Raw genomic sequence first — 15,009 nt, 5'->3', positions numbered from 1 at the left:
ATTTAGATTGAGTGACACAAATGTTTTTGGTGAAGGCTGCAACACAACCAAATGTAAAACCAGTGAAGGAATCTGAATAGTTTATGATTGTGCTCTTATCTCGATATCTAATTTAAAGGGATAGTTCAATATTTTGGCGAATTGGCCCTTTGCCATAAAACCTATACAGTTTTAGGAGTAGGTTCATTACCTTTATTTGTCGGTGCGAGCTATTTTTAGAACGGTGGAGCAGAGCCGCGAGCTGCTCAGAGCTACGCTATGGAGGCTAATGGGATTTCTTGGTTTCCCTCATCAACTCCAAAACGCTCTGGTGGACAAGTTGTGACCTGCACATTCACCACGCTATGAGATAATAACAGAACGTTATGAGACGGAGTTGTTTTCAAGGCAAATGCAGAGACTGCTTGCTGAAAAACTGAACTCGATCGGAACACGCATCAGCTGTTTTGCATGAAATTACCTCGAAAACAACTCTGTCTCGTAACATTCTGTTATTATCTCATAGCGTGGTGAATGTGCAGGTCACAACTTGTCCACGAGAGCGTTTTGGAGTTGTTGGATTGTGTATTTGATGAGTTTGATGAGGGAAACCAAGAACTCCTATAGGGATATTGGCCCATTATGGCAATGGGCCAATTTGCCAAAATGTTGAACTATCCCTTTAAACTTAAAACTTAAACAGACCTTTGTTGTCCTTTTGGAAGTTTGTGTGGCACATCAGCTCAACAGTCCTCACATTTCCACTCATCACAACACTCATACATTAAAAACTTGTACAGATGAAATGGGGATAACAGTCAAGATGTGGAAAAGTCCCAGGAGTCCTGTAGTGTGTGTGTGTGTGTGTGTGTGTGTGTGGGTGGTAAAGTCAGCGCTTTTTGCTCCTCTGATTGTTTAATAGTAGCCTATAGTAGAGTGAGGAACAAAGAAGAACTTGAATTTGTTCTTTCTGCAGCGATGAACTCTGAAACGTCTCCCAGACGGCAGGAGGGTGACTTTACATAGTGATATAGTGAGCAGTAAGTGTTGTTGTTTATCAATGCAACTATAGTGTCATGATTAAACTATGCAGCAGAGCATACATTGTTCATTTCAATGCTTTAAGAAGACGACAAATAACACTTCAGATTGAGTTTGTCTGTAGAAGCTGATCATTATTTGCATCTGCCCACTCTGACTTCCAGGAATGAAACACACATTAATGACAGTTATTTAAAGATGACATCGCAGCATGTAGGAGGAATGAGTAGCCGACGTCTTGTGATGGGAACAGCAAATACAGCTTTGGTGACTACACCGTCCAAAAAGGTTTCTTTTTGATAAGCCCAGACAAAAACCTAAAACAGACGTGTTGCCTCATGCCTTTTGTAGAGTCAATATAGTCTTTGTGGATTCAAGAACTCAATACGGCCCTCGACATCTGCTATCAGCCTGACACCCAGGCCACTGACTTCTACTGCTGAGGCTGCTGTCATCTGCACCTCTCATTCTCTCAAATCACTTGTGCTTGACTCAAATTTGATTTTTTTTAAATAAATCATAAATTAAGAATAGTTCAGGATAGACCTCCTATGTATCACATTGTTTTTGCACACATGATAAAATATAACAGTGCGGTACAAAATGGAGAAAGAAAATAAAGAAGAAAAGGGGGAAAAAATGCATAAAAGTGACCAGTTTTCTATTTTCTTTTACTTTTTCCTTGCATATTGTGTGTGTGTGTGTGTGTGTGTGTGTGCGTGTGTGTGTGTGTGTGTGCGTGTGTGTGTGTGTGTGTGTGTGTGTGTGTGTGTGTGTGTGTGTGTGTGTGTGTGTCTATGCACGTTTGATCTATGGGGTTCCCAAGTTAATGACCTCAGTGTCATTTTTCAGGGAGAGTAAACAGTGACTTGTTAATAACCAAACAAAGTCGTACCGACCCAAGGCTGAAACAGCCAGTGTTTCAAGGAAGAACTTTGGATGGTTTATCCATTAAAGGCAAAAGCCACTGAAAAAGTAATTTTGGTTGGTGACATCAGTATCAGTGACAGAGCCAACAGTATTTCTTGCCAGGAAGTAAAAGCATCAAAACTTCAGCTATTGTTCGGGGCTGGTTTAGTCTAGTTCAGTCTGTCTAGTCTACGTTCAGTCTAAACCCATCCATCGCACAAAAGAAATGAAAGTAGATTCAAAAATGACAGACTGAAGTGGTATAGGCCTATATTGTTCCTGTTTTATATGCCTATAGCTGTTGAGATAGCTACGTGCCAACCAATACAACAACAGTGAACAGAATTTCGTTTGTGGCTCTAATAAAAATGCACATGTCAACTTTATAATAACACAGGCGGCTTTGGGCTGCATGGGCCATGCGCCAATTCATTCTCCTTTTTTTTTCAGTTTTCGCAAATTCAAACAGGCAGGCAGTGGTCGTCCTGGTTTTTTGACAGTGAAGTATGCAATAAACACCACAAACATCCAAGATGTTACCAATAATCTCATTTAAAACACATGTGCCGGCCGGGCCCCTCGGAGGTTGCCATGGTGATTTTACCTGCTTAGTTTTTACAGTGTTCGGGCTGACAACTTACACAGCACATAAAGCTACCTGTGTGTATGTGTGTGTGTGTGTGTGTGAGAGAGAGAGAGAGAGAGAGAGAGTGAGAGAGTGAAGCTGGGGCCCCATGGCAATAAAAATCTACCCCCCTTTATTTCTCTCCTCACAGTAATGTTATAGCATACCACAATGAGCCGTGTTTTCCAGTTCTTTTTGTCGGGCTCCACTGCTCAGTACAGGTTGTTACAAAAGTTATACAGTCTTGAATCTATCTGGGAAAAGAAGTCTACTGTTCCAATCCCAGTCACAAATATCTTTTTAAAACTGACCCCAGATTGTCTGACGTAAGTGAGAGTCAGAAATAGTCCCAACACAGAGCAGCCACGTCCAAGTCAACACAGATGTATCGATATTAATCATCGTCTAAAGGTGATTTCCTGAGATGACCTCATCTTCAGCAGCTGTATCTTGCTGAACAGATTTCTCCAGAAACAGGGAAGCTCTGTCATCTTTGAACTTTTCTATCAATTTCATGAACTCAGGCCAGTCGAGGCATATTATTTCTGATGAGTCTGCATCCTCAGGAACATAATCATAAGCTAAGGAGTGGCTTGACGCAGCCAGTACCAACAGGACAGCTGCTCAGACTTGACTCATATGATTCAAAATGGTCATACTGTATAAGATCAGGCGGATGTCAGTCATACTGTAGCCTACATTGTGTAACACTGGTGAGCACAGGAGCCTTTATGATATAGAGTATAACTTTACAAACAAATGTAAATATACAGGTGGTTTGTTTGGTGAACTTAATAGGATGCGAGCACATACCGCTGGTTTTATGCCTCTCAGCTATCATTAATCATTCCTTCACTGTGTCTGCACATGCAGCTCAAGGATAAAGAGAGATTTAATCTGAGATCCAAGGGAAAACAAATGTCTTCATGCAATTTTAACCTCTGGAAGCCAAGGCTTGCCTGAACGGACAGGCAGATAAGATCATGGGTATGACTGAGGTAAACTGGGGTAAAGGATGATGTTCAGAAGAAGGAGCAGCATCACCAAAATTGATCAAAGTTCAAGCAGTTACTTGGAAGAGATGAAAAGGATATAACCAGGATGCAGCCAGAAGGCTACGGGTTGATGTTTTTTGGTGAAACATGAGCTGCTCAGCTAAATTTTGGCATCACTGTTCTTCAGTATGATACTGATCACAGTAAAGGACTCTCAGTGCTGTGGGAAATTATTCAAATGGAGCCAGGCGTTAAAGTTTTGCAGCACATGCCTCACATGACAATGCCCCTCCACATGTTGCTACGGGAACAGGGGGGCATGTGATGTGAGCGCCTGCATTGACCACAGGCGCAAAAGAAACACACGCACACAAACACAAACATTCCTTTTTTTATTATTAATATCATTTTTCCTGTAAAAAGAACACTCCCATGACTCCCACTTTCTGCTGCATACCTTAACAATGAAGTGAGACACATGACTGAGACCTCTGGATCCCAGGAGAAATATTATACAGGATCTGCTTTTATAAGGACCAAATAAGTTTATGTAACCTGATAACTTGGAAAACAAGGAGCACATCAACACTGAGCCTTCACAGTTGCAGGAAGAAGACGAAGCACATGTCAGATTACAACCACCAAAGTGATGTGCAGCACATTTTCAGATCAATTCAGACTATATTTCCCTTGAAGCCGTTCTTAAGAGACAGACAATGGGAATCTATTGAACAGAGCCTTTGTTTTTATACTGTAACCACAACTACTGCACTTTATTTGTCAAATTACTTTCACTTCTATATTTGAGTGTTTGTTTTGTTATTGTTATCTCTCTGTCTTTATTCGCTATGACGTTGCTGCTGCCAGGTCACCCTTGTGAAGGAGGTCTGGTCTCAATGGGTCTTTTATCTGGTTAAATAAAGGTTAAATTAAAACAAACAAAATAACATGATAATAATAATGATAATGTGGGCTAGCTGTGATAAATTGTTGAATGCTACCTTCTGATCGCCACTCCATCACTTTGAGCTGCATGAAACTGTTGTAAAAAAAAACAAAAAAAACAAACATAAAATCAAAGTTGAGGAAACACCACTACCATAATCAAACCAAGTCCACGTTTTTTTGCGTCATATTATCCGGAGTGTGTGATTCGGCGAGAGGAGTGGGCGGGTCCTGGGGTTGCAACAAGTGGTTTTGGGGGAACCCGGGAGGATAGTCATCTTCCTCCGTGGAAACTTTCAGGAGGACTGCAGGAACAGGACAGGACAGGACAGGACAGGACAGGAGGGTCTCTCACTCTGCTCATACTCGCACCGAGCGTCAGTGGATGTAAGCGGGACTCTCAGCGGGACATCAGCAATCAAAGTGAATCTGTGAAGACCCGACGACAGAAGCCAGCATGAATAACACCAACCGAACCATTGACCACCCGAGCTGCAGCCAGAAGCCCCCCCTCGCCATCGACATCATCGTCAGTGAGTAGCAGGCTATACACACTGGACCAGGCAGCTGCCGCACATCACTCCAACACGTCCAGGACCAAACTTTACCTGGTCTTTATGGGTCTTTTATGGATCTATACATGACAGCTCAGGTCTAGTCCGCAGATTGACTCTGATTGATGCCTCTCCTCTTCAGAACAATGTAGCCTAATGTTTTGAATATGTCGCCTATGTGGAGGAAGTGTCAGTCATTGATACAGATTTCATTAGAGTATAAGAACATGTAAAGTGGGTGTGTTTTATTGGTGCTGTCTTTTTATAAGATGCCCTTTAACATCAGGCAGAGGGACTATCGATGAGAATTAGCCTCTTAGCTAACTACATTTACATTTGTTTTTACAATGTAGGCTACACTGTCCCCTTTCAAACCAACTAATAGCCTAAATAATAAATAAGCACATCTGAATAAATGATTAATGTGAATGTTAGGGGTCAATCCTTCACAAGAAAAAAGTGCCCTGGGGGCATCTTCTTTCATGACACTTTTGAAATTCATGACTTTTTTTTTTATTTTTATAGCTATTACTCTCACTTTGACTTTGACTAATAATGATTCATTTAATTAAAATTGGTAGGCCTAATTGATAAATGAAATAACACAAAATTTTCAATTAAAATTATTGGCCCTGTGACAAGAGAGATAATACAAACTTTTGCAAGTTAATCCAACAAGTAACATCATCATCACACAATTCCAAAAATATAGACTATATACTGATGTTGATGCTAAATTAGCTGAAATGTAGCTAATTCGCTGATTAACTACATTTTTATCCATTGGTTAGTGGTGGTAAGCGATTGTGCACACATTTTCTAGAAATATCAAAGATATGTCATTAACTGATACTGATGGAGAGGCTTCTTAACCTACAGTATATCCCCCAAAATCCAACTTCTTTCACTTAAAAAACAACAACTTGTTTAGCCATTATTTTGTCCTAACTTCTTAATGGAGATTTGGATGTTGTTTAACCGAGGGCCCCTCGACCCCCATCAGCAGCTCTGCTTGATCCACCCAACCCCACTTTTAAAACACTGACACATCCTGTAAATAATAGACAAGATTAGTAAAACATGTCATATTGAAGTCATTTGATCAGACAGAGCTCACTGCTCAGATGTTTGATTATCATAAAACGAATCCATTAAACCATTAACCCTAACCCAGTGGTGCTCATTACCCCATTGCGACAACACAATTTCTGGCGACCCCACCGTCAATCAAGAAGCGCCAGCTCAGATATTTTAATATGCTGCATTTTATAATACAATACAATAAATCTTTATCGCCCACCATGGTGGAAAATTGCCTTTGCCATCACCATTTTATTTGAACTCGATTTATATTTGAGAAAGTGAAAGTATAGTATATAGTTGTTTAAGATTGTGTGTGGCGTTTTAATCATAGTTTTACTACTAATTAGTTTTTAAAAAATATCAGTAATTCTTTTTTTCAATTACTAGACATATCAGGAGACCCCATTTGAATTTCAGGCGACCCCACGTGGGGTCCCGACCCCAAGGTTGAAAAACACTGCCTTAACCCTTGCCACTGTATATTTCTTTCTTTTTTTCTTTGCTTTGTTTTGTTTTTTGCACTTGTGATGTTATTTTTGGGGCTGATCCACAAATCGTAATAGTTTTTGTATTACAATATTCAACAGGATAATCAATAATCATAATCAATTTATTTACCAGGCCCATCACATGCATGCAGATTGGTTTGTTTCCCAAGTAGGCTACAATCTGAACCCGTTTTCCCTGCAGGAAGAAAAGCTCATATTCATTTTCCGCCATAAAGCTCAATATGCTTTGCACATGTGGCTGCATCCCACATCAGATGTGTGACCAAGTTCAAAGAGAATACAGGAAATACTCACTTAGAGTAAATGAAAGAAAAATAATACAATATATTTTTTAGAATGAACATTAAGAATACATTATTTAAAGTTAAATGTCAATTATCCATTGGAAATTCAGGAGTTTAACCAACAAAAACAAGAGCGACATATGCAGAAGACTGCACAGTCAAACTAGCGATATCTGTGTGTGGCGCTGACTTTCTCTGTTTGTTTGCTAGTGGTTCTGTGTCATGATTACCACTAATGTTTTTGGATACCAGAGAATAAATGACGCACATTACCAGAATGCTCTTGTAATACGAATACTGGCAACATGCTGAAGCAATTATCGTGAAGTGTTCCTTTCATTTTCAACATCACTGCAGCTTGGTTGTCACTTATCTTTCTTAGTCTGCAACATCTTACCAATTCAATTGTCAGCATGTGTGTTGATTCCTATCTCGGTGGTTATTCTGGGAATGGACCGCTTTCCAGCCATTGTGTTACAATGCGCAAAATCCCACCCACATGCAAACGTAACTTCCAGATTCATTAGAAATTTCAGGTTTCGAGAAATGCAACTACTGCATCATCAACCATCTCTTCTGTTTGTTTTCAAGCCTGGGTTGAAAAAAAACAACAACTTCTGAATATCACATGACATGAGCAAAAAAAATAAAATAAAAACACTTTCCAATTTATGCTAAAGTCACATAGGATGAGGATGTGGCTGATGTGGCTCCTTTTATTTTGTCAGCATGCAGGTGTCCGTGGGAACAGTCTGCATTCAATTTCCTGTGTTCTTGATTTCACTTTCACTCCGAGTTACTTTAAATAATTCTTGTCTCATGGGTCAAGGCTTCGTTCTGCAAACCCACAAACTATACTCTCTCTATTTTTAGTGACGTCTATTAGCCAAAATAATCCCTAGTATATTTTCTCTTCTTCTTCTGACACATTCAAATGTCTAAAAACGACCAAACCTGTATAGTTTGTTGAGTTGTTTTCTGACACTATCCCCCAATGTTCTCAGTGGTTTTCAAACAAACATCCTTGATCTTGAGTGTCAATGACGTCACATCTCCTTTGTTCACGCGTCAGCGTTGTGGTTGCCTGCCAGATGTGGGCAGAATTGGCTCTCTTTTTTAATCCCTGAGCCACATTTTTTTGTGGGATGGGGATGACAGATCTTTAGACAGGGAAACGAGCTGAGCTCAGCTCCCTGCCCCACACTGACGTCCGTGTCCGCTCAACACCGTTGATGAAACACTGATTTGGACACAGCTTAATTCAGTTATTAGTAGTTACTAGTTATTTTAGAGAGCGGAGAACTCTGTGGATAATCCTGTAGTCAGTAAAAATTTTTAAAAAAGCTATCTTAAATGACTATCAAAAGGTTCCTAACTCCAATGATGGCTAAAGACAACAACTCCCATGATCCCATGCTACATCACAGTTTGTAATTGTTTTCATTCAGAGAGACCAAGTGGCAGAGGTTGCATACTGTACATTAGAGCCACTTTCCTCAACCTGCCAAACGTCTCAGGTGATTGATGAAATCATAACAAGCTTCAGTTTCTGGAAATGTTCCTAAATCTCAAGAACACCATGAGGCATCTACTCTGACGCAAGGATGACGTTATTGGGGGTGGATGTGGGTGAGAATGTTGTCGGCTGCTTGGGTCCCCGATCTATTAGCACTTTTTGCTTCTTTGGGGTTCCCTTTCATGTACATCTGTTGTAAACTGCTCAAGTGTAACATATTTTTCTTTCTTAGTACATGAATAAATATCTGAATTTGGTGTTTACACTGTAAAAACTCAAAATCTTACCAAGAATATGTGTCAAAATGTCATTTCTAGTCAAAACAAATCTCATTATACTTAACACAAGACTCATCACATTAAAAAGTAGTTTGCTTTTAGACACTCTTTACTTCTTTCAAGCATTTTTCATCATCATCTGATAGTGGAGCAATTTTTTCTTTCTTATTACAAGCGCAAAAAACCTGCTTTCACTGGCAGATTTTTCTACTTATTTCAAGTGAAAATATCTAAGTTATTTTTTAGGTGATGAGTAAAGTAATGAGTTATTTTAAGTGGAAAGAGATGAGTTCTGACCAGAAATGAGACATTTTGACAAGAAATAAGACAAATATTCTTGGAAAGATTTTGAGTTTTTGCAGTGTAGAGGTCAAAGGTCAAGGTAGCTTTTTACTTTCTGGCTATTCATGTGTCAATTATGACACAGTTTAACACGAATGTGATGTCTGCTAAAAACAAATGATGAAGTGGTGAAACTTTATAGCCAAATGATGCCACTTTCACTTGATGTGTTAATGCTCTGCAGCAACATGTTTCTGGACACTTTTCAACACCTTAACTCAGGTATAGAGGTGAGGCTGTGGCCATAATTCATGTATCCTGGCGGCTTTGTGACGGCATACAGCAGCGAGGCAGTGCTTCCAGTCAGAACGTGTCACGGTCTTTGCTTGTTATATTTATCTAACAACAGTAATTCATCCAGTGTGCCAGATAAAACATTTTAAGGCCCTGATGAAAGACCTAGCAGTCCAAATTACCCTTTCTTTCGTGATAGCACAGAGATTTTATCAAATTACAGTAGAATCTGAAAAGAGCTAAATCGTTTTAATTTCCCCTCTCTCCCTCCAGACTTGGATATCTTTGGCATCATCCTGTACTCCATACTCACTTTCATGGCAGCAGTGTCCATGCTTGTCTTTATAGAGGAATGTATCTACATCTACAGGAAAGTGCCCGCCAAGAAGAAGAGTGTTATCATCTGGGTTAATGGGGCGGCACCGGTAAGACACCACTTTAACCAGTTTCCAGGCACAGTACAGGTGTAGGTCATATATACGTATATTGTATCCTCATGGTGTTTACCTACTTCCTCTGTGTTTTTCAGGTGATTGCCACCATGTCGTGTCTGGGTATGTGGATCCCCAGAGCCACCATGTTTACAGATATGACCTCTGCCTGGTGGGTGTCACCTCTCATCTCTCACTGTGCTGCATGTGTTTTCACTCGCAGAGCCCCGCAGTGAAAGATCACATACATGTGAACCTTATATGACATAAGATAGCGAGAGTTTTATAGAATTCAGCCACATGTGTGTGAAAGCTTAGACTTTCATTTTCCATATTGTTCCACTGATCCTCCGTCTCCATATGTTTCACTTCATGCTTCTCTCGCTTCACTTCTCACATTCCTTGTTTCTGTTCCCCTCCAACCCCCCCACCCTCACCTATCTGTAGCTACTTTGCTGTTGTGGTGTTTAAGTTCCTGATCATGATGGTGGAGGAGCTGGGCGGTGATGAAGCCTTCCTCAAGCGAGCAGGAAAACACAAACTGAAGATCAGCACGGGGCCGTGTTGCTGCTGCTGCCTCTGCCTGCCATACGTTGCCATCACACGGTAAACATATATGGTCTACACTGTTGTTGTTGCAATCAATAGCATTTCCTTGCGCCTTGAGAGGTAAAATTAGATTTTCCCAACAACACCCTGGGTGTGAACATCCTCTGAGGGACCCTGAGAAGAAGCCTGTTTTTCTTGGACAGGTCCCAATTTAAAACTCAATTTAGAAATCTGCCCATGTCATCTTTGGCAAGAAAGTGCATTTCCCATCAGGTAGGACAACATCCATTGTAAAGAGGTGGGCTGAAGTCAATATAAACTCAAACACAGACCTTAATGGTTTTTTATAATCAACTTTAAAGTCAGTATTGCTTTATTCTTTTGCTATGTGCATAATTGAAGTCTAATTCTGCTTATCAGGTCTGTTTTAATTGAAATTGAATCAAATATCACACATAAAAAAGAGGCTGTATGACTCACACACTTAATCTGTGAGTACTGATATTCATTAGAGAATATGTGCATTTTGGCAAATGCACCGATTTGCTTTTTATGAGGAGAGTTGGCTGAAAAGATCAATACCACTCTCATAGCTGACCATTAAATAAAAGGCCACAGCCAGATTTGCTTATAGCTTAACACAAAAACTGCAAAGAGACAAAAACAAAAAACAAAAAAAAGAAAAGTTCAGCTGGTTAACAATGTTGTCCTCTAAAGTGAATGAATCAACATGTTATATCTTGTTTGTTTGATCTTAATAAAAAGTGTAAACATGCTGGGTTCCGGTTTTACAGCAGTGGTTATTTGCTGGACTTGGACAGAAGCCGTGGACTTGGTGGAGTTGAAACTACCTATTTGATACAGTGCTGACTTTAATGTTGAGCAATCCCCACATGGACTGAGGTGATCACTGAAACATCCTGTGATAATGAAGCACAGATCCTGTGCAGCTTTTTACCACATGTGTGAGAGGACAGGCTGGTGCTCAGGTCTCTTATGTAAGTTTTTTTGGCCTGTTTGATGATTGTGTAAACTCACAGGGTGCACTTCTGTGAAGTTGAACACCCTCTCGGTCGCTCCGCTCCGTCCTGGCAGGAAAAACGTGTGTCATACTGTGACACACCAGTCTCATTATGCTCCTTTCTTGCAGTTTTAAAGACTGATTCAATTAAGTTTGCACATAATGACGCAGGTACAAGTAGGCTATGTTTAGGCTAAATGCAGCTCCCGTGCTTGGTAATGACAAACAGCTGTGCTCATTTTCAGTGATATGCATTGCTTAACATTGGAAAGATACAAATAAATCAATTAACATGTATGCACACAGCAATGATGCTGATTACGTTGATGGATGCGAGTCAGTACAAGTTCAGCTCCTTCTCTTTGTTCCAGTGCCCAGGTTTCCATCAGTGGGCTTCCCGGATGATGTGTTTTCTCTTCCAAAGAAAAGGTAGAATGAACCTCAGAGGGACAGTCAGTGTTGTTATTTTCCATGCAGGACCATTCAAATGAAGAGAGACTGGAAGACAATAAAGACATAGCCAAGGCTTTGCTGAGTTGTTCAAAACATCCTGCCCAATAGGCTCGGGGCAGTGGTGAATTCCACAATGAACATTTAATTGTTTTTGTTTTTAAAAAAAAAAAGCTTTCAGGGACTGGAGCCATGTTTGGTCATCAATGGCTACCATGAAACAGTTTCCTCTATTCCCTCTACAGGCGCTCTCTCTTCCTGCTCAAACTCGGGTCCTTCCAGTTCGCCCTCCTGAAAATTGTCTTCACCGTCCTCTCCATTGTCCTGTACACCAATGAGAGTTTTCACCTGACTAACGTGAGTTAACCGTTCTGGCTGACATCCCCTCATGTGTACTATTTGTTTTCCTGGTTTTTTTTATCGTTTACTGATCATTGGTCATAAAAAAACATAATAATTCTATTGTTTGCCTGTAAATGTACGTATCTAGGCAGTTATGGTGCTTCGGCACAGATCGTTTTATGTGCAAATACAAGGTTCATGTGTAAACACTATTATTGGTCACACATGATTATTGACAATTTGTAAAACACATACAGTTCCCTTGTATGTCTAAGATTTTATAATACAGTTTTAACACATTGTTCATTCACAATGTATGTATAACTCATGATTGAAAAGAAATGATGCTATCATGACTTCCTTTTGCTCACCATTAACAAATGATCAGTCACTATTATCTTGTGAAATTAACACATGCTTCATGAATCCATAGTGAGTCACTGTGCTTCATTGAATCATTTATACTCCAGAAAATGAGCTGCAATGTATTTCCTAAAAACAACACATCTGCCTCGTGTATGAGCTTTGTTGTTTGGCACTTACAGATGATTTCCATAGATCTGCCTTGACTAGTTCACCACCTCTCTCCGCTCTGCTCCAATGCTTTCAGCAACAACAAAGTCTGCAGGGTCGTGCAGCAACTTGTAGCGCAGCTTCGTGTTTATATGAGAACATGAATGCATAAATCTACGGATTAAAACCAACTTTGTGCTGGAAACGTTTTAAAGTCGTACGTGCATGTGTGCGTTAATGGGGGTGGGACTAGATAAGCTTTTGCTTCTCCCGCTTTCCCTTTTTTTTTCCCGGATTGATTGATTGATTGATTGTGTTACTGCATTTCAGTTGAGCATTACTGGATCTGCTATATGGATTAACCCCTTTGTGGGCATCTTGACGATCATAGCCCTGTGGCCCGTAGCCATCATGTTCATGCACCTGAGGACTACTCTGCGGACACTCAAGATCATCCCCAAGTACGCCATGTACCAGGTGAGCCGCAGCTGAAGCATATATGCACACAAACAGCTGTAAACTCTAACTAGCACCGGTCAACTATATAAGGCTGGCTGTAAGTAAACACCCATTTCTAAGTTATGAGGGCTGTAATAAGTATATTTTTTACAGGATTTTCCACCATTGTGTTTGTCAAGGTAACCAGTGTATGTGTGTGTGTCTGTGTGTTTGTTTGTGTAGCTTGTGCTGATCCTGAGCCAGCTGCAGTCAGCCATCATCAACATCTTGGCTATGAATGGGACCATCGCCTGTTCGCCACCTTTCTCCTCCACAGCCAGGGGATACAGTGAGTCAACGTCCATTCACATAATTGATAACATTCATCCACATGTTCTTAGTCTGCTCTACAATGACTCATCTATCCGTCAATTCATTTGTTCACCAGACCAGACTGTACTGATACGATCTCACTGTGCTTCCTTTCCTTTCCTTTCTGCCCCGCAGTGATGAGTCAGCAACTTTTGATCCTGGAGATGTTCATCATCACACTGGTCACACGGCTGCTGTATCGGCGACAGTACGACCCCTTACCTGAGGAAGAACACGACGACAATGAAAACAAGATAGCAATGCTGGAGGCTGCATGAGAACTCTGTGTTTGTGTGTGTGTGTATGCATGTGTGCGTGCGTGGGTGTGTGCCATTTTTACTTTCCTGCATTTGATTATGAAATCGAACGTGAATAAATACAAATGTGAATTATATGTAAATCAATCAAATGGATGTTCAGTACACAATCGCTGATAAAACCTGCTTTGGCAGGGCACATGTATATCCTGCTCTATCCACTGTGATCAGGGACTGTTGACTTTTTTTTCCCGTTTGTTTTTTACCAAAGAAATAGGTCATACATGTTTATGCAACAAGTTTACTTGGTAACATTTTATTTTAAAGGTCTCCAATTTCCTTTTAATATCTGAGGACGTGTCCTGGAAAGGGTAGTGGATAATTGTTTATAATCTAAATTAAACTCAAAAGAAACTTGAAACATCAAAGTCAGTGTTGTATCATAGGAATTAGCTATTCACTGGCTACAGGCTCCTGCTGCTTCTGTTGCTGTGGTATAAAACTACATATCCTGTCAGGTGAATGCTGGTCCTCCAGTTGCCCCCTGGTATAAACCTCTGTTTCCGATAGTGCTGCTTAGTTTTAACACAATTAAATGGAACAAACTGACAAAACAGACAGCAAGGAACATAAAATCACATTTAAATTTAACCTAGTTAAAGAAAATATGCTGAATAAATGTACATATTTCCAACTATAGCAAAAACAAGTAGCTCAATATTTATTAGATCAGATATGTAGCCTACCACTTTGACAGTTTTAATGACACAGGCCTTTCCAGGAACATTTCTATGAACCTATGGGAACCCTAAAGTTAAGGCTGTACCACTTATTTATATACTCTTTGTTATTTTTAAGGCATTATTGGATACATAATAATAAACTGTATTTTTGCTATGTATGTGCCTTCTGTTTTACAACCACTGGACCCTTCCTGTCACTGTGATTCACCTGTACAATGTAAGCATTTTATGGAAAAATTTTCCAAACACTTATTGGCTCTGTGTGGTGTTTGTCACTCAGTTTTTCCATCTTAAGTTGTAATTTTCTGCCGCTAGATGGCGATAGAAAATTAAAATCTGGTGTGGGCCATCGACCAGCTCCAAACCCTGCCGGTTTGGAGCTTAATTATCATCACCTGTTGTAATCATTGTAACAGATAGCCGTCTGTATGCACACATTACATCCTAAAAGATACTCACTTTATCAATTGTGGTGGAAAGAACTGCAATTCAATGAAAAATGTAGTAGCGAATTAATATGTTAAACATATCCCTTTCCTTCTTTCCGTATTCTACCCATTGGCCCGTAACTATCGATTACAGTAAACACAACAGCTACA

At 40.1% G+C, this 15,009-nt stretch overlaps 1 protein-coding gene across 1 annotated transcript; it reads left to right on the top strand.

Moving 5' to 3' along the window:
- Positions 1 to 4,810: 4,810 nt before the first annotated feature.
- On the top strand, positions 4,811 to 14,656 carry slc51a (solute carrier family 51 member A). The gene is made up of 8 exons (XM_085763148.1): positions 4,811 to 5,027; positions 9,568 to 9,719; positions 9,824 to 9,897; positions 10,173 to 10,331; positions 11,991 to 12,102; positions 12,931 to 13,077; positions 13,282 to 13,387; positions 13,546 to 14,656. Exons 1-8 carry the CDS (start codon positions 4,952 to 4,954, stop codon positions 13,686 to 13,688), a joined length of 969 nt encoding a protein of 322 aa, XP_085619274.1. The 5' UTR covers positions 4,811 to 4,951; the 3' UTR covers positions 13,689 to 14,656.
- Positions 14,657 to 15,009: the final 353 nt, after the last annotated feature.

This window comes from Trachurus japonicus, chromosome 20 (genome assembly GCF_045865225.1).
Source record: "Trachurus japonicus isolate A0001 chromosome 20, Traja_1.0".
Classification (NCBI taxonomy): Eukaryota; Metazoa; Chordata; class Actinopteri; order Carangiformes; family Carangidae; genus Trachurus; species Trachurus japonicus.
This window is presented reverse-complemented; position numbering and strand designations above follow the sequence as displayed.